Source organism: Sander lucioperca, chromosome 10 (assembly GCF_008315115.2).
Source record: "Sander lucioperca isolate FBNREF2018 chromosome 10, SLUC_FBN_1.2, whole genome shotgun sequence".
NCBI classification, from domain to species: Eukaryota; Metazoa; Chordata; class Actinopteri; order Perciformes; family Percidae; genus Sander; species Sander lucioperca.
In genome coordinates, this window is record NC_050182.1 from 7,319,146 (window position 1) to 7,339,722 (window position 20,577).

The 20,577-nt window shown below is 37.2% G+C and overlaps 1 protein-coding gene and 1 long non-coding RNA gene across 4 annotated transcripts; one reads left to right on the forward strand and one right to left on the reverse strand.

Annotated features, from left to right (window-relative positions):
• Nucleotides 1–7,351: 7,351 nt before the first annotated feature.
• On the forward strand, nt 7,352–11,687 carry LOC118496140. The gene is made up of 3 exons (XR_004898612.1): nt 7,352–7,486; nt 10,098–10,100; nt 11,677–11,687. It is a non-coding gene; the product is annotated as an uncharacterized LOC118496140 (long non-coding RNA).
• On the reverse strand, nt 7,429–19,861 carry ccne2 (cyclin E2). Of its 3 annotated transcripts, none has more exons than XM_031319254.2 (12): nt 19,413–19,859; nt 17,814–17,852; nt 17,195–17,276; nt 16,981–17,034; nt 14,808–14,950; nt 13,759–13,894; nt 12,566–12,712; nt 11,912–12,007; nt 11,258–11,392; nt 11,051–11,162; nt 10,149–10,306; nt 7,429–8,591 (listed from the first exon to the last, which is right to left on the reverse strand). In XM_031319254.2, the coding sequence occupies exons 2-12, from the start codon at nt 17,825–17,827 to the stop codon at nt 8,481–8,483; spliced, it is 1,188 nt and encodes a 395-aa protein (XP_031175114.1). In that variant the 5' UTR covers nt 17,828–17,852; nt 19,413–19,859; the 3' UTR covers nt 7,429–8,480. The 3 variants fall into 3 exon arrangements, with proteins under 3 accessions (XP_031175114.1, XP_031175121.1, XP_031175120.1); XM_031319261.2 differs by having other exon boundaries at nt 8,311–8,591; nt 14,808–14,947; nt 19,413–19,861; XM_031319260.2 differs by having other exon boundaries at nt 8,311–8,591; nt 17,814–17,849.
• Nucleotides 19,862–20,577: the final 716 nt, after the last annotated feature.

Sequence of the window (20,577 nt, forward strand, 5' to 3'; positions counted from 1 at the left end):
AAACAAATACTTCGATCCACCTGGTATATTATTTCCTGCAGAATCCGTGGGCTGCTGATTCAATCCACAGATTCATGCAAATTTGGTGTGTGATTTTGAAATGAACCAATCTTTAATTAAAAAATGATTGTGGCCAGTGTGTTATGAAGAAAAACTAATCAAAGAAGGGATTTGGGTACTGTATGCAATATATACTAATATATACTAAGTAACGTCTTGTCTTTAGTTGAGTGATTGTCAATTCATGTCCCCCCCAATCATTTGGGACATTGGTTTGCATTTTTACCCCACAGACAAAAGAGCTGAAACGCGAAAAAAAGCAAACATTGGCAGAGATACATGATGTGATGCGACTATCGCTTAGCTGTTGTTTCAGGCCAACGGACAGCGCTGTTTGTAACGACAGCTGCAAGCCATAAAACGTTTCTAAGCTCCTTCTGTCAATTTTGACGGAGAAGCATAAATCATGAAAGAAAAAAAAAATCATAAATTTAAAAAGTACTATTTAGTGCTCTGCTTGTGCTATGTTAATGTGGGTTCTCTGACTAATACATGTATTCCAGAATAGGCTATAGATCATGATTTATTGGGAGAAACCAAGCAATTCTATGTAGAATCAGACACTCAGACCCCATATAGACCGGGGAATGGTCCTTTGTTTCATAACCACATTTTCCATTGGCAGTCAAAGTGACTTAACGTTAACTGACTCCTTTAAATGCACACAGACTAAATGCTACCTCTTGAATGCAGAAACAGAATTTCTGAGTTTTAGTGACATGAAGTTAAAAGAAACTTTGTGGCGAGAAAGTTTTGAGATCCAGAGGAAGGAGCCTGAAATGTCACTGGTTTTAAAAGAATGTCTGAAGTTATCGTTGCTGTGAAACAAGATATAAAGTGATATAAATGTCATAACACTGATGTTAATACACCTGAATCACTGGGTCAAATTCATTGGATTCTGCAGAAATAACAATGAATTTGACCCAATGATTCATACCAATTATAGGTGAGATTTCTACTAATATTTCTTCTTTAACGTTAACTGCTTTCTTTTAAATGCACACAGCCTAAATGCTACCTTGTGAATGCAGAAACAGAATTTCTGAGTTTTAGTGACGTGAAGTTAAAAGAAGCTTTGCGGCGAGAAGGTTTTGAGATCCAGAGGAAGGAAAATACTGATGTGAATGTCAACATTAAAATAGAAGATTGAAGTTACTACAAATGAAGATTGTCAGTTAAACTGTGGCTGTAATTACACTGAGACATGCTGTTGTACCATTATTATATTATTATGTTGTTAGAAAAATAAGAAATTAAATAAAGGGAGTTGGTGAAAACAAACATGTTTCAGTCCTTTATTTATTTTATTTAGCCAAATCTTTGGCATCAGAACCTATTTGCTTGCTCTTTATTGGTTTTATTTACGTTGTTTAGACACCATCTGTCGTCATGGTCAATAAAAAGTGTACTATATTGTTTTTAAGTCTGAAATGTCCTCAAAAACATCTTTATAAGTTATCTGAAGTGACTAGGCCCCTAGCAATAGCAATGTGAGACTTTGGATATATCTTGTATATATATCTTGTTGACAAGAAGTACAAAATAACCATAAATTTATCCTAGATTGCTGTGTACACCTAGCATTACACCAAGTAAACGCTTGCTCTTACTGCTTGGTAAAATCTGTTAATTGACAATTTCTCCCATAAATAACCTGTAGCTTTAAACTGTGAGTTTTGGGATATTATTAGCAGTAGCTAATGCGTCTTTATATTTACATTATATTGGCCTGGGTTACACTATAGTGACCACATACATTACAGACTATGAATACAGAGTTGTGTTTTTTTTTAACAGCCATAATTCACCTGCCATCATCAGAACTGCAATGTTCTAAAATATCTCCTGTAAATTTGTTAAAAAGAAGAGCATTTATTAATTTTTTTTCCCCGATATACTATACTGTGACTTTTTTATGACTTTCTTTGACATTATATACTATGAATTTTTTGTAACTTCTTTTTGACATACCATACAATGACTTTTTTTTTACTTTTTCCGACACACTATACTATGACTTTTTTCAACATACTAGCCTATACTATGACTTTTTTATGACTTTTTTCAACATAATCTACAATGACTTTTTAAAAACTTTTTTTCGACATACTATATTGACCTTTTATGACTTTTTCGACATACTATGCCATGACTTTTTACAAGTTTTTTTCGACATACTATACTATGACTTTTTTCGACATATATACAATGACTTTTTATGACTTTTCGACATACTATACTATGACTTTTTTTGACATACCATACTATGACTTTTTTAATCATTATTGGACAGACTATACTATCACTTTTTATGACTTTTTTCAGACATACTATACCATGACATTTTTCGATACACTATACTATGGCTTTTTTATGACTTATCTCAACATACTCTACTATGACTTTTTAAAAACATTTTTGGACATACTATACTATGACTTTTTTCGATATACTACACAGTGACTTTTTTTTTTACTTTTTTCAACATACTATACTATGACTTTTCATGACTTTTTTGGACATACTACACAATGAGTTTTTATGACTTTTTTGACATAATCTACTATGACTTAAAAAAAAAAAAATTACATACTTTTTTCAACATACTATACCATGACTTTTTTCAACATACTAGCCTATACTATGACTTTTTTCAACATAATTACTATGACTTTTTCGACATACTATGCTATGACTTTTTTATGACTTCTATGACTATGACCTTTTACTAGTTTTTTTCTACATACGACTAATATGACTTCTATGACTATGACATAATATGACTTCTATGACTTTTTATGACTTTTTTTTCGACATACTATACCATGACTTTTTGACTTTTTTCAACATAATCTACTATGACTTTTTAAAAACAGTTCTTTCGACACACTATACTATGACTTTAATGACTTTTTTCGACATACTGTACTATGACATTTTAAAAACTTTTTTTCGACATACTATACCATGACTTTTTATGACTTTTTCGACACACTATACTATTAATTTTATGACTTTTTATGACTTTTTTTTCAACATACTATACTATGACTTTTTTTGACACACTATACTATGACTTTTTTATGACTTTTTCAACATACTATACTATGACTTTTTAAAAACTTTTTTTCGACATACTATAATTTGACTTTTTATGACTTTTTGACATACTATACTATGACTTTTTATGACTTTTCGACATACCATACTATGACTTTTTTCGACATACTATACTATGACTTTTTTCGACATACTATACTATGACTTTTTTCGACATACTATACTATGACTTTTTGACATACTATACAATGACTTTTTATGACTTTTCGACATACTATACAATGACTTTTTTTGACATACTATACTATGACTTTTTTAATCATTATTGGACAGACTATACTATCACTTTTTATGACTTTTTTCAGACATACTATACCATGACTTTTTTCGATACACTATACTATGGCTTTTTTTATTACTTTTTTTCAACATACTATACTATGACTTTTCATGACTTTTTTGGACATACTACACAATGAGTTTTTATGACTTTTTTGACATAATCTACTATGACTTAAAAAAAAAAAATTACATACTTTTTTCGATATACTACACTCTGACTTTTTTCGACTTTTTTCAACATACTATACCATGACTTTTTTCAACATACTAGCCTATACTATGACTTTTTTCAACATAATTACTATGACTTTTTCGACATACTATACTATGACTTTTTTATGACTTCTATGACTATGACCTTTTACTAGTTTTTTTCTACATACGACTAATATGACTTCTATGACTATGACATAATATGACTTCTATGACTTTTTATGACTTTTTTTTCGACATACTATACCATGACTTTTTGACTTTTTTTGACATACTGTCCTATGACATTTTAAAAACTTTTTTTCGACATACTATACTATGACTTTTTTCGACATACTATACTATGACTTTTTGACATACTATACAATGACTTTTTATGACTTTTCGACATACTATACTATGACTTTTTTTGACACACTATACTATGACTTTTTTAATCATTATTGGACAGACTATACTATCACTTTTTATGACTTTTTTCAGACATACTATACCATGACTTTTTTCGATACACTATACTATGGCTTTTTTTATTACTTTTTTCAACATACTATACTATGACTTTTCATGACTTTTTTGGACATACTACACAATGAGTTTTTATGACTTTTTTGACATAATCTACTATGACTTAAAAAAAATTACATACTTTTTTCGATATACTCTGACTTTTTTCGACTTTTTTCCACATACTATACCATGACTTTTTTCAACATACTAGCCTATACTATGACTTTTTTCAACATAATTACTATGACTTTTTAGACATACTATGCTATGACTTTTTTATGACTTCTATGACTATGACCTTTTACTAGTTTTTTTCTACATATGACTAATATGACTTCTATGACTATGACATAATATGATTTTTTATGACTTTTTCGACATACTATGCTATGACTTTTTTATGACTTCTATGACTATGACCTTTTTCTAGTTTTTTTCTACATATGACTAATATGACTTCTATGACTATGACATAATATGACTTTTTATGACTTTTTTTTTTCAACATACTATACCATGACTTTTTGACTTTTTTCAACATAATCTACTATAAATTTTTAAAAACAGTTCTTTCGACACACTATACTATGACGTTTATGACTTTTTTCGACATATTGTACTATGACTTTTTAAAAACTTTTTTTTTCGACATACTATACCATGACTTTTTATGACTTTTTCGACACACTATATTATTACTTTTATGACTTTTTTTGACATACTATATTATGACATTTTAGGACTTTTCGACACACTATACTATGACTTTTATGACTGTTTTCGACATGCTATAACTTTTTTCAACATACTATACTATGACTTTTTACTACTTTTTTTTCGCCATACTATACAATTACTTTTTTATGACTTTTTTCAACATAGTGTACTATGACTGTTTGCGAGTTTTTTTCGCCATAATATACAATGACTTTTTACAACTTTATCTCTGACATACTCTACAATTACTTTTTAAAAACTTTTTTCGACATACTATACTATGACTTTTTATGACTTTTTCGACATACTATACCTTTAAGACTTTTTTGCGACATACTATGACTTTTTTTAGATATGCTAGCCTATACTATGACTTTTTTATGACTTTTTTCAACTTAATCTACTATGACTTTTTAGGGCCTTGCACCGTTGGGGCCTTGCACTTTCGTGCTGAAAGTGCGAAGGAACCTATTGTTTTTGGTCAGATTATTTTTACCAATTCTTCGTCGCATTTTTGAGGGGGTTAGAATGCACGAAAACTCACAAAAATTTGCACACGTCACAACTTGTGAAAATTGCAAAGATTTAAAAAAAATTACACATATCCACCACTAGGTGGCGCTATTGCAGGGGGGAAAAAAACGTTTGGCCCTATAACTCCCAAACTGTACATCTCATATTCAAAAACCATATATTTTCACGTTCCCTGGATCCAGCTGAATCTCCTGATATAGGCCACGCCCATTTCCGCCTAGACTTTTATGCGTGAAAAATCGCGATTTATCGAAAACCTACTTTTGGACATAGTTGCTCCGATCGCTACCAGATTTAATACCCATATTGCTCTAATCATTGCGGACATATTTCCCATTTACCTTCATTAGCTCCGCCCAACCGGAAGGCGGCCATTTTTAATTATGCATTTTTCAGGTGTCTTACATTCTTTCAAACTCGTCCTAGGCCGTGATTTCAATCTTCTTGAATCTTTACAGGTAGTATCTGTTGACCCTCATGACAAAAAGTTATCCAGAGAATTTTGATAGTTGAAAAAATGCGCAAGTTACAGCAACTTCCTGTCTATCTTGGCAACAATTATTCCGATTGCCCCGAAACTTGACAAGCTTGTTCGTCATGGCCAGTTTAGCATCTGTGCCAAACTTAGCGTCAATCGGCCATTAGATGGCGCTGTTTTCATTTTTTTTAATTAATCAGCAAAATATTGATATATGGGAAACCTACTCTGTCTAACTACTCCTGGGGCGTGAGTCCGATCGGCGCGAAAACTGGCATATAGACTCGGAAGACCCTCGTGACAAAAAGTTATCAAAATAATTTTAATAGCTAAAACAATGCGCAAGTTACAGAGGACCTACTTCCTGTTGGTGGGTGTCGAAACAGGAACGGTTGTATCTTGCACACGGCTATTCCGATGGACACAAAACTTAAGACAGTTGTTCCTCATGTGCCAATGAGGATGTGTGCCAAATATGGCATCAATCGGCCTTTAGATGGCACCGTTTTCATTTTTTTAATTAATTATCAAATTCGCTTTGAGCGAAACCTATTTTTTTTTTAACTTCTCCTAGAGCATGAGTCCCATCTGCACAAAAATGTACACGTAGACTCGGTGGACCCTCATGACAAAAAGTTATCAAAAGAATTTTGATAGCTAACACAATGCGCAAGTTACAGAGGACCAACTTCCTGTAGGGGGCTGTCGAAACAGGAAGTTGCGTATCTTACCAAGATTTATTCCGATTGACACCAAACATGACAGTTGTTCCGCATAGGGGCTTGAGCTTCCATGACAAATTTAGAGTGAATCGGCCATTAGATGTTGCGGTTAGAATTTTCTTTATTAATTAGCCACATCACGATATATGGGAAACATACTTTGTCTAATTCCTCCTGGGCCGTGAGTCCAATCTGCACAAAAACTTGGATATAGACTCAGTGGACCCTCGTGACTAAAAGTTATCAAAAGAATTTTGATAGCTAAATATAAGTGGCATAGTGGGCCAGTGGTTAGCACTGTTGCCTCATAGAAAGTAGTTACTGTAGAGACTGATCCCTTGTTCGATGCCACTTTTGGGCAGGGCCTTTTCTGCTTACTGTGGAGAGTTTGCGTGTTTATAAAACATACATTTACTTTATGCAAGTTGCAGGTTACCAAACTGCCGAAGGCAAGGAGACAAGAATGTGGTAATAAAGTATTGTTATACAACTTATAACTCTTTTTCCTGACTACTTTCTTGAACTATTGTGCCTTTTTAAAAATGGAGCAATATACATTCACACAGGACAGAAAACTTAACATACCACACTCCTTTCATTTATTTAAAACATTCCAATATAAAAGAAATTACACATTTCTGAATTATTGTATTTACAAAAACATAAATTCTTTAACATCTACAGTTCACATAGTTTGTTCACTGCAGTCTCGATCGAGCTGTAGAGATTTCAGGTTTACAGTCACAGGTTTGTTCACACTTAGCTCGCTGCAGCTTAAGTTAAGTAGCTGTACAGTTCATATTTTTTTTTTTTTTTTTTTAAAAAGGCACTAAGAATGGACAGGCTAGTGTACACAATTTAATGAGGAACTGTAATTCAACAAAAAAGGTGTCACATAGCAAAAATCATAAATAGCTTTTGCCTTTGGCAGCGATCAAACTGAGCTCATTCAGATTATTTTTTTTTTTTACATATAGACAGACATTTTGTTTTTACATACTAAGGCTTAATAAATACAAGCACTTTCCTATGCAAGTCAAGTTTCTCAGGAATGTAACAAGAATGTGCAACAAGGTTGCAACAATAACCCGATTGAAGAGGGGAATTATTGAGCCACACAAGGTCAGGTGCGTTCAAAACACCTGCAGTTTAAGATGTTAACAGCAATTAAAGTGTCCGATTATTGGTACAGCTCATGTAGCAAAAAAAAAAGCACAATCTTTGTAAATAATCACATTGTTTTGACAATTAGGAGCGTAAACCTGCAAGTTTACATACATTTGAAGGTAATTTAGGAGAGGATACTATTTAAACTTAACCCCATTTCAGAGTTGAATAAAATATTTTAACGTAGAAAATGAGATGCGCCTCATTTTCATTCTCCTGAGAATCTGACTGAAGCACCATCTGGAAGCATTTACGCTTCATTTCAAGAATAGCACCAGTAAAACTCCCAGATAAATACTTCAAAATGTTCAGTTTCCTCTCAACCAAGCAACAAGACAGTTTGGCGATCGCACTTTACATCAGTGGACTCCGGTCGCTGCTGCTTCAGTCTAAAACTCAAACTGGTTAACCTGTAAATTGACACACTGTCCAAAGAACAGCAATTCCTGACACTCAAGTTTTAGAAAACCAAATTAAAAAAAAAAAAAAAAAAAAAAAAAAACCGACAGGAGTTCCAGACTTAGTGTTTAAAAAAAAATAAAAAATAAAAATAAATTTAAAAAAAAACATGCTACATAAAAATCTTTTCTAAAATCTTGTCCTGTTGGCGACAAGCTGATGTGATCAGAGACCTCACTTCAGGTCAAACTGTACGAAGAGGTAGTGCGTCCTGCTCAGTGATTGGCTGGTTTCTCTGTGCTGCTGGGTGGAGTCAGGAGCGCTCCCACGGCGACGGGAGACATCTGACAGTCAGGGCTGTCAGGTCGAAGGTCATGAGATTTCCGCTGCACGACAGAAATCAAATTTAACGTTAGTCACGAAGGCTTGCTAAATATCCAATGCTTGACACACAATTAGTCAACTTTTGAACATTAATGATTGAAAATCTTCTAAACAGTAAACCTCATCCTGCTTTTATTTTGGCGTCTTTGAAGTGTAAAGAACTTTAGACTTCAACCCCAAAAAGGTCGTTTTAAGTAATCTTTTACTTTAAAGAACTAGCATCATATTAACATTTTAAAATGATTTGGGAATTTCATTAAAAAGGTCAATTCCGACACAACATGAACCTAGGGGTTAATAACGTGTACCGAGTTGACCGTTCCCTGGGATCTGTTTTCATGCTAATTGAATGAGTCTCTAGCTTCAAACAAGCTAGCGCGACCAGCTGATTAGCTTCTAGAGCTAGTCTTTGGGGGCACAGGGAAAGTAAAAATTAATCGCGATTTCTATACCACTAACAAGGCTCAAAATATCACACTTCCACGGTAGCATGATGAGGGTCCCTACATGTAAACCGAAGCATTGAGAACTTTGCAAGTGTACAGACAGTTTATTAAAAAGACTAGTCAAACGCCAAACGCCGTGTAACCAGTAACACAGCTCCAGCATGGCGTTCGACTGGTCGTGACTGTTATGCCAAGATTGCGCCTGCCTGCATACATGAACGCTACTGTCTTTATAAAACTCTTTAAAAAAAAAAAAAGTCTGTACACTTACAAAAGTTCTCAATGCTTCGGTTTTCATTTGATTAGCATGAAAACATATCCCAGAGAAAGGTTGACTTGGTACACATGGGTTATTAACTCCTGGGTTAATTTTGCGTCAGAATTGTCCTTTAAAAATGATATCAGCTGACTCAAAGACTTTAGAGAAGAGAAAAAAAAAAAGTGGCAGGAGCACCTCTGGTATCCTTTTAACCACCGGTGTTTTTGGAAGGGATCAAATTCAGCGCCAACAAGCGATGATGTACTTTTAAGTGCCGTGCAAAGTCAATTGAAAGCGTTTTATTTTTGTAAACACCCTTAAGTGCTTGGATAGTTTGGGTCATAACTAGAGATGTTCCGATACTGCCTAAAACGCTGGTATCGGGAAGTACTGGAGTTAATGCACTGATCTGATACCACGTAATAAAGCCCTAAAGAAAATCTACGTTAAAGTAGTTTATTTGTTTTTTTTCCCCCCGTTATAACTGACTGTCAAACTGGATAATAAAAGAACGTTCTGTGGCATTCATGGTTCACAAAGAGTTTAACCCGAGCCAGACTGACAAAGATAGAAATCACATCCACACAGATAGTAGTATACAGTTGTTAAAACATAAAATATATATGACACACTGGTATCGGATCGGTACTCGGTATCGGCCGATACGCAAGTTCAGGTATCAGAATCGGTATCGGGAAGCAAAAAATGGTATCGGACCATCTCTAGTCATAACTTTTGCCTCTCCGAAAGAGATTTTAATTAGAGAATCGATCATTTTAACCCAGCCCTAACTGTAACCGCAGGGGGTGGGTGGGGGGGGTGTGTGTGTGTGTGTGTGTGTGTGTGTGTCTCACCAGCAGGTCCAGATAAGCCACGTGTGTCTGGATGTTGTGCCGGGCGTCAGCTTTGACTTTGGAGAAGATCTTGAGTTGAGGTGTGGGTTGAGAGCGCAGGACGTCCATAAAGGGACTCATCCACCGGACACAAGGAGCCACGCCATCCCACGTCAGACCTGACAGAGACAGTCGGACGGGTTAGGATTTAGAGTCAAAAAATAAAAAGCTCAATGTGAAAATAGTACAAACACCCACAGGAGGGAAAAAAAAGTAGAAGACTCTCCTCCCTCCCCTTAAAATACCCTGGCGTTTCATAAATTAAAGTCATGGATAAGAAGGACCTTTGCGATTTCAAAAGACAATCATGGACACAGAGGACCCACACACTAGAGGTGTTGAAATTAATCAAATAATCGATGCATCCAATCATGGACGATGCTGCATCGACAATCAGCCGGTCCATAATCAATTATTTCTGTTTATAATTTAATGTAGGCCTAACAACCTTTCTGTTTACATATTCTGGTAGGTTTTGCACATTCAGGAAGTGCCGTGTGCTCAGTGCTGAATATGTGAATATCCTATATGGCTTTAATAGAAAGATGTATTTCACGCATTGTGATATCGAATCACACACACTTTCTCATGTCAATAATTTATACTGTTTATTGATCCCCAGTGGGGAATTTACAATTTACACTCTGTTAGAAATCACTACACACAGGCCTGAAATACACACAAATGCTCAGGACCTATTCAAGCATTTCACCTCAAATAACTCAACAAATGTTTTGATTAAAAAAAAAAAAAAAAAATCCTAGATAAACTATTCTGAGTGAATATCTGTTCATAACAGCTACAACTTCTGGTGCAAGTAGCAGCTTTAAAAGCAGCCGTTCAGACCGGAAAACCAAACTCACCCGAGACTTTATGGACGACGTCAAATGTGGAGAAGTGGCAGAAGGCCGCTGCGGCGAAAACGCTGTAGCTGTAGTCCAACGAGTGGATGTCCAGAATACACAGGTCCAACAGCTGCAACACACGGGTCAAAAAGGTCAGTATGTGTTCTTTAGAAGAAAAAAAGAAAAAACTGGGAGCTTTTTTTTTTTTTGCAGGTATGAAGGTACCTGTGTGATCTGGATGTACGTTTCCTGAGAGAACTGCGGCACCAGGAAGTTCTCCCCGTCTTTCTGGGCTTCCACCTGAGCGTACAGCTTCAACCAGGCGATGGGCGTCTCCGGACAGAGATTCCAGTTCAACGCCTGCAGGACGACAACATACAGGTCAACACAAGCGGAGACAGATACGGCACCAACGCATAACATGCTGCACAGGTTTACATCGTGTTAACGGAACAACCAAAGAGGTTGTTGAATGCACACTGGTTACTTCTTATTTCATAATATACATAGATACAGAGAGAGAGACAGAAATGTATCTTAATTATATATTCTACACTTGCAAATACATGTACAGTCATTACTCTCAAGTATATTTCTTTCAGTAGTTCTGGCATTTTTAATCTTTGCCATCTTATTATTTCTAGTACATTTTCTAGTATACTTAGTGTGTGTATGTTTGTGTAACTTGCTACTGTAACAGAGAAATGTCCCAATTTGGGATTTATAAAGTCCATCTGTCTATCTATCCATACATGAAATTTCACATTTTTTCTAGAAGAAGCTGTTTAGATGTTAGGTACTTCAACATTTTTACTTTAATGTTTTGGGAGGACTTATTTTAGTGATTTAAGAAACATTTGTCAAGTTTTAAAATCATACCTTCAGTATGTGAAGCTCCGTGCGCTGGATGTCCCAAATATCGCAGGCTCCGTCTGTGACGTAGGCGAAGTCTAAGATTTTAGGAGGGTAGATTTCCTGAAGACAAGAGGAGGAGTTATGTAAGTTATTAATAGTACACTCCCAGTGTATACATCTAGATGACCATTTAGTCCAGACTTTCCACATAAGGTACACATACATTTATATTTTAAATTGGAGCTAAGGCTGCAACAAAAGATTATATTTATGTTGTTCATTTTCTTGATTAATGGATTAGTTGTTTGGTCTCTAAAAATGTCAGAAAATGGTGAAAAATGTGGATCAGTGTTTCCCAAAAAGCCCAAGATGACGTGCTCAAACGTCTTGTTGTGACCACAACGCAAGATATTCAGTTTACCGTCACAGAGGAGAGAAGAAACTAGAAGATATTCACATTTAACAAGCTGGAATCAGAATGTTTACCCTTTTTTCATAAAGAAAAAAAAAAAAGAAATGGGTATCAAAATAGTTGCCAACTAATTGATTAATCTTTGTAGCGTTTACATTGTAACATTTGGAAATGTGCGGAATTCTGGTTTACATTAATGTGTGCAGCCTGTGCACCAACGCCAATAAAAAGTGGGTGTTGAGACGAGGACGCGGAGGGAGACTCACCTCTATCTTGGAGGCGATGAAGAGCGCCGTGATGCCGATGAGCTGCAGGTAGTCTTTGTTGACGTTCTCCTGAGTCAGCATGAAGCGGTCGAAGAAGTCCTGGGCGAGGTAAGCCGTCTGCCGGTGGAGGGCGTACACCTCGCACACCTGCACGCACAGACAGCGTTTTACCAACTGAGAAATCTTTGCACCCCCATCTAGTGTACGTAGACGGGGTGTAAAAATCACACGTTTTATCACCACACCATATTTTAATCGAGTCGCTGGACAACAATATGTTTACTGATATTACAAAAGTAGGGCTGCATGATATTAGGAAAATATCTAATTGCAATCATTTTGACTGATGTTGCAATTGCGACATGATTCTCTATATTGGAGGGAATGATCATTTTTGTTTCATTAGTCTCATTTTTATTAAAACAAAATTAAACAGATTTTTTCATTAGGCTGGAGGATTGGATTTGTAGGCCAGGATGTCCCTGCAGCACCACAATACTTCGTTCAGAATGGTTAGACACAAATTGCCTTTAACAAATAGTGTGCCCCCCCAATTAGGATATTGCACTACTAGGGCCGCAACTGATACATAAACTCATTTAACACAGATATACATTTATATACATTTACAAAATGCAACTAAAATATAATTTGTCAATTACTGAGGTCTTCCAGACATTTAAAATAAAAAAACTAAAACTTTTTATTAAAAACTAATAAATATGAAGTGGGAATTTCAAAATAAAAGGCGCATCTTAAAGAGGACGATATGCATCGATAATATTAGATTGTTGAAGTTAATCGATACATTGAATCGTTACACGCCTATGGCTGTACTTATAAATGTAGATAAGGGGTGTTAAAATCACCCATTTTTAAAATCACATTAAGATATCAACCATCAGACAAAGATATATTTACTAATATCACAATATTAACTGATATCACAAAGTCTGCAAAGAGCCGATTGGAATCCGGGGCCTGCGACAGATGCATAAGCCCATTTGTGTGTACCGATATTTTCACATTTTTTAAAATGAGATATATCGACCCAGGCCGGTGTCATTACACCCCTATGGCTGACTACTTAAACATCGTTACCAGGAGATTCTGCATCTTAAAATATAAAATTAAAAAAAATAAAATAAACTGTCACCAATAAGAGGAATCAAAAGAATATTTCTGGTCCTCACCTCGAACAGCCAGTCGAGCAGGATGGCCCTCATGTTGGGCTGCAGTTTGGGATGCCGCTGCAGGTAGCTCCTGTCGTGAACGTACTTCAGCTCCTTGTTGATCATTTTGATCCACACGTCATCTGAGCTGGCCCAGCTGAAAGACAGAACGGGTTTTTTTTTTGGTTTTTTTTTTAACTCCTTTCAAGAGCCACCATTTTGGTTTTTTATGCCTCAGCTGTATGCAAATCAAACATTGTACTTGTTGGGTGAGCTGACAGAAAGAGAACATCAAGAGTTGATCGTTTTACATCTGAAGACACCTTTTCTTTGTTCCGTATACATATACGTCTTTAAAACCATCTTTTGCACAAAACTGTCCAGCTCTCTCACTTAATACCAATATAAGTACATATTGTTTCTGTTCTATACATTTGTTTATTGCACTACTTTATCACTTTATTATGCACCAAACACCAAGACATTTGACAATAAACCTGATTCTGATTAAGTTAAATGTGTAGGGTGGCAACTGACGATTATTTTCGCGAAAAAAAAAAAAAAAAAAAAAAAGATTGTTTGGTCTCTTAAAAAGGTCAGAAAAAAAATAAAAAAAATAAAAAAAAGTGAAAAATGTGGATCATTGTTTCCCAAAGCCCAAGATGACGTCCTCAAATGTCACGTTTTGTTCACAATTTAGGATTTTTTTAAAACGGGGTCTCAGATATGTAAATAGTTAGTGATTAAATGAATTGTTGACAATTAAAATAAATCGATCTTTGCCGCTCAGTTTCAGGGCGTCTTCTCAATTTGAGCCAAGCGCTGATTTGAAGTTACAAAGTCTCAACTACAAGCACAATTAACTGAACAAAAGGTAGTAGACTCTGAATACAGAGTCGTTGGGGGGTGGGGTAGCAGCTCAGCGTGAGGTGTTGAGTAATTGCCGCCTCATTCAGGTGTAAAACACACAGACTGTGTGGAAGGGGACGCATCGCGATATCCATTTGTTGTAATCGTATCGTGAGATCAGTAAAGATTCACACCCCTAACACACACACACACACACACACCTGAGGCAGGGAATGGGGGAGGCCTTGATGAAGAGGTTTTTGAATCTGTACTGCTTGAAGCTCGACGGATCTGCAGGCTCCAGCTCTTTGTGGGGAGTTTCGATGAGGACGCACGGACTCGCTCCGTCCTCCGACCAACACTTCTGGGGGAGAAAAAACAAAAAACACACGAGATGAATAAAAACAGGAAGAATCAGACCGGCTGTGTGGTCAATAGGGCTGCACGATATGAGGAAAATATGAAATCTGAAGAGTTTTCAGTTTTTCCAGAATTGTGATCATCGTTTAGCTTTGTTCTTGTTCTTACCCATATGTCTTTCTATGTACTGTGAGGACACAAACACACGTTTAGCAACATAATCTTTATAACAATCTTACTTTAGCCATGTTACTTTATAAACTTACTGACTAGTTTTCTTCCTTAAATCTTTACCGTGAGCAACCGCGACTTATTACAGAGGCGATCCATAAACTATTCTGATTCACTTTAAACACCATTAAAATTGTAATCTAAATGTCGGCATTTTCTCTTTTGCTATTGTTGCATTTTTCATCCATTGTATTTATTATATTCTTCTGTACAGCTACCGGTTGCTGCATGCCTTTTAGCGTAAACCACTTTAAGTTTACGTGTAATTAAATGCACAAAAAAAAAAAAAATTAATAATCAAAGTGTTCACCACTGTGAACTTCATTTTCCCCAATCGAGTCCAGTGGGACACTTTGTGGTGAAAAGAAGGTACTGCACGGTCACTGTTGAAACTCCCGAGTCACTTTAACATGACCTCTCATCACCAACATAAATCCCATAAAGTTACAGTAACTACTTTGAGGTGCTTCGTTCAATATATAGATAACGTGTAGGGGGCAAAACGGGGACAAAAAGCTGGCGTAAAAGTGAAAAATGTAAAGAAATAAAAGGAGTTATTCTATATCATTTAGGAGTATAACAAAATGGTCGCTCTAAACCAGTGGCTCCCCAACCTTCCTGGTCAGAGCACCCCAACTACCCAAAGCCCTGTCACATGAACTCACGTACCCCTTCATCAATTCCCAATGCGTGTTCCAAATGTATAACCATTCATCATGCAATATGTGAATATTATTTTATACAATGAACGGTCAATATTTAGGTTTGTCAGGTCAGCAATCAATACTACTAACCTCCTAGGCTTCTACTAGGAGTGAAGCTGAATGGGTCACCATTTATCCATTAACATTACTTTTTCCACAACTATTTCAACTGTTAATTTCGCCCGTAAGTCAACTATTTCAACCGTTAGCCACCTTCTAGCCATTTTGAAAACAGTTTCTCCATTACTTTAGCTACTCAATTTAACCGTTAGTTATGTCTACCACTTATTACCTTCAGCTAAACTTTAGTGCTTAGCAAACTGCAACACGTAGTGTCCAGGTGTTAGTCGACTTGATGTTAATGAGTCTTCCCCACGTACACCCTTAAGCCCGTTTTATGGTTCTACGGAGGCTCCACGCAGAGCTTTCGCCGTAGCCTACGCAAGTGGCCTGATGTTTATACTTGTGCGCTGGAGTGTGCGTCGAGCCAGCGCGTGTGTGTGTGTGTGTGTGTGTGTGTGTGATAGAGCGAAGGATCAGTGAGAGAGTGACGGCGATTCAGAGCGAGTACCGACTCTAGAGTCAGTGTGATACAAAGTGTCTCCCCTGTTCGTTCTGACCACGGTGGAAAATCTGGAGCAGGAAAAGTTAACCCTCTCCTTGATTTCATGCCGTTTATGGAAAAGGAGAACCAGGACATGAGTCGGGGGGAAATGCAACGCTACCAAGACACGGCCGAGCGACGTGCTTCGCTGTGACATGTAGTTACATTTTTTTACGAGGTGCACGTCAGGCTACGGCGTAGGGTCCGGCGCAGAACCATAAGACGGCCTTAAGGTACATATCCCGCTGGTTTGGGAATCGCTGCTCTAAATATAGAACACTATAGTATGAGGACTGTCTACATGAAAAGGTTTTACTGCAAAGGATACGCTGAAAATACATGCTAATACGACTACACAGTTTTCAAACAGGGCAGGGTGGACTGGGAGGGAGGGGGGAGGCAAAAGATAACTAGTAACACACATCCCATTCTTAACTCTTATCAGTTACACACACACACAATCATTCAGAGTTAATGACACGTGGACACACCGACCTGTATTTCATAGCTTTGTTTCTTGGCAGCAGGTTGTAGCTTTTTCTTGGAGGGCTGGAGAAGAAAATAAAAATAAACTGGTGAGTTGGCATCAGTGCTAAACTGATAAATCACAAAAAAAAGGAAGTACAAAGAACTTCACAGGAAGGTGACATTACTAAAAAAATAAAAACACTAGGAATCAGATAAGAGTATTAAAAAAAAACACACAAACCTCCGATTTCCTTTTCTTCAGTGGGGCTCTGACGGTCGGCTCGAGTGTGTTTGAATCTCTGGCTTGCAAAGTGATGCGACCGCTGAAATGAAAAATGAAGTACATCAGCTTCACAGCTTTAGGGCCGGACACAGGCAGTCACACTCAACCGGGGGGGGGGGGGGGTCAATTTAGAGCTTTAGCTTGACCGCCATGTACGACAGACGGGTTTATCAAATATGTTTTCAAGTCGCAGCAGTTCATTATCTCATCTCGCTAAAGTTCCTGTAAATCGAAACAAGAGTTACATTTACATGACTAAGACAGAAATGCAAGCGATTATAACACTGATATTTAGTGAAATCATATTGGCAACTGATCTAACGTCATTCCACAAATTTGTCAGAAATGGTTACGGATCGAGATCAAGTGAAAACTTGACATATGAATTGTCATGTTCTGTGAGAATGCATACATTATTCATTATCAATATCAGAAAATGGAAATGTACAAGGATATTTTGATACACGTTAGCCTAATCACACAGCAGCTCTATTAAAACTGGACTTTTCCCCTCTTGGTATGGAGGCCCCATGTTGGCCCCCACACCACAGTTTGAGAACAAACACCAGCTGCTTACCTGCGTCTGAACATTGTGTCGAGTGTATTTATGGCTCTGCAAAATAAAAATAAAAAAAGGGAACAGGTGAGATTTACATCCAAAAAAGTACACATATACATTAGTCATGTGACAGCATGGGCTACAGACAGGATGAGAAATTAGGAATTTTATTAAATATAATTAATCTAAAATCTCCTGGGAAGCACTTCATGATCTGTTACAGGGTTCTGGGGCCATGTTGAGGAGCCACTGGGCCCCAACATACAGCATGTTGGAGGTTGTATAAGCCTGTAACAGGCCAGAGCCAAGTAAAACGACTAAATGATGTTATAAAGAGACTAACTGGCTCTTGGAAAGTCTTGGAGAAGCCACACAAGGACCCCCAATATGCAACAAAAATTCACATTTTACATGCTCAGTTCGGACCTGGTGGTAGTTAGCTTGTGATGAAAGACACACTCAGGTTAGCTTGTGACCACCAAGAAAAAGAGAGGCAAAGTAGCTCATGGAGCAATACTGGTCGACTAAGAAAGCTAAAGCTCCACATGAGAAGACTAGGATAAGCAAAGCCAAACGGGTACAAACAGATATAACTTAATATAAAAGAGCCAGACTAGCCAGCCAAGCTCTGTAAGCTAGTGTGGTTAAGTACAGCCAAGAAGGAGGGGGGCTGGTTGTTCCCTCGATTTCAAACAAAAAACGCTCAAAAATGCTGCATTTTAACCAACGTTTATCACCCACAGTGAATAAACAAACATCTGCAGACGACGTTAGTGTAAGTTGATTGTATGAAAACGCGAAAATATGGACTTTATTTGAGGATTGAAACTCAAAGACGCGCCAATTTCCGAAGCTCAAAAGCGGGAGGATTTGAGCCCTGCCTCCGCAGAACCTCCTCCGGGTTTGCGGGGGAAACTAGTAAAAATGACCGCTTAACATAAGCTATATCGACTTTAAACTGCTCTCTACTGCTAGATTAAACTCATGGGAACATCATAGGTGAACACAAACCGTTTTAAACGTCGACAAGCGCCATTAAAGCAAAGTAAACCGAGACCACCTCGAGGCTACAGTTATGGAGGGGAGCTACAGTAATTAGCAAACTTAGCTGGGCAACCGCTAACTAGGTCAACAATAACCAGCTAACCCAGATATGACGATAAACTGATGTCGTGCTGCTTTTGCATGCAAACAGCTGAATAGTTGCTCTGTTTGGAAAAACAGGGCAACATAGAGACAAATTATAAAAAGCATCTTTCTGAGAGTTTTAAAGTAACAGGAGCAGCCTCAGTGTTTGTAGGAATAAACTCCACTAAAACCCCAAATATCACGACACACTTTTAGGACAACATGTCAGATTCAAGCGAGGTAAACTCGATGGTACGAGTAGAGAAAAAGCCCTTAAAATAAGATAAAATACAAGGTAAAACTATAAGTTATGGCTGCAGTCCTTCGCTTGTCCAGATTTAAATCCACTTACCACCAAAGTACGCCGAGAAAGACGGATATTTAAGATGGAAATGTGCACTAAAAGCCCCAGGAGTACATAAAGAGTAATACTATGTTGTGTAACTACATATATGAGTATAAATGCGCTCTCCGGCTCGGGGGTCTTACCTCCTCGGTGATCAATGAATGAATGCATCAGCTGTGGCGCCGGCGCCAATCCTTATATCCGCATCGGCTTGCCGCTGCCCACTGCGCATGCCCGTTACCAGTTCGCAGAAACGCGCTAAATACTCAAATCTCGGCTGAGATTTTTACAAACGAACAGCAACGAAGGGTTTAAATGTGATTCACATACACCTCTTTTGAATATAACATCGTATTGGAAGCGTTAAAACGCGATTAAGCGGGCTGTTTACCGTGTTTCACCGGAGCTTACATTCATTTCTAACGGACACCGTATCGAAGGAAGGTTTTTTGAAATAAAAACCGCTTTCCGTTCATTCCGGTTAAACTTTAACGACTCCGGATAAGCAAAGGAACCACGTTACATCGAAAATGTACGGTAATATCCACTCTCTATGGAGTTATTTAGCTTCTTTTTCCCGGCACCGAGACAGCTTCCGCGTACGAGTCCCGCCTGTGGGAGGGGTCTTCGTGACGTCGAGCCAATCAGAGAGCGAGCAGCGACTGCCGCGTGCTTCCTCTGCAGAATGTAAACAGAAAGAGCACGTGGAGCTGCTGTCAAACAGCTGATGGAGAGTAACTGCTGCTGACATGTGGCTTTATTTCAGATTATAAACAGACTCTTGTCTTAAATAATAAGACAGTGCATCTATATTTAAATACTACGCAATATCTGGCGGTAAAGTAAGTAATTGCAGTTACTCGCGTGCTGTATTAAGCACAATTTTGAGGTACTTTTACTTTAATAGTGTGTTTTCATGTCATGCTACTTTTAAACTGCCACTCTTCAACATTTCAGAGGTAAAAATTGTTTACTTGACTACATTATACATTTATTAAGTTAAGCATATGAGCCGTTTATTATCGAAAGCGCCGAAAAAAAACGCCAAAAACATCGAAAAGGCGTCTTAAAGGTCGAAACTGCGCCAGAAAAGTCCAAAAAGGGGCCAAAAACGTCACAAAAAAACATTAAAAGGCCTAAAAACTATTGTGGATAAGAAAACCCAACAGCTGATGAATATTGGCTCCTGTGTTTGCTATTCTAATCTCAACCTAATAACCTAATCATAAAATGTAAGGACCTGATGTGCATATCAACACCCAATCAAAACTGAAAATGATCACTTTAACTTACTCGTGTTAACCCTTG

Bases quoted from the DNA above. Each gene is read 5' to 3' on its own strand.
- ccne2 (XM_031319254.2), bottom strand. The intron at 13,895-14,807 runs GTGTGTGTGTGT...TCTGTCTTTCAG, and splicing joins TCCCCCATTCCCTGCCTCAG to CTGGGCCAGCTCAGATGACG. The intron at 12,008-12,565 runs GTGAGTCTCCCT...TCTTGTCTTCAG, and splicing joins TCATCGCCTCCAAGATAGAG to GAAATCTACCCTCCTAAAAT.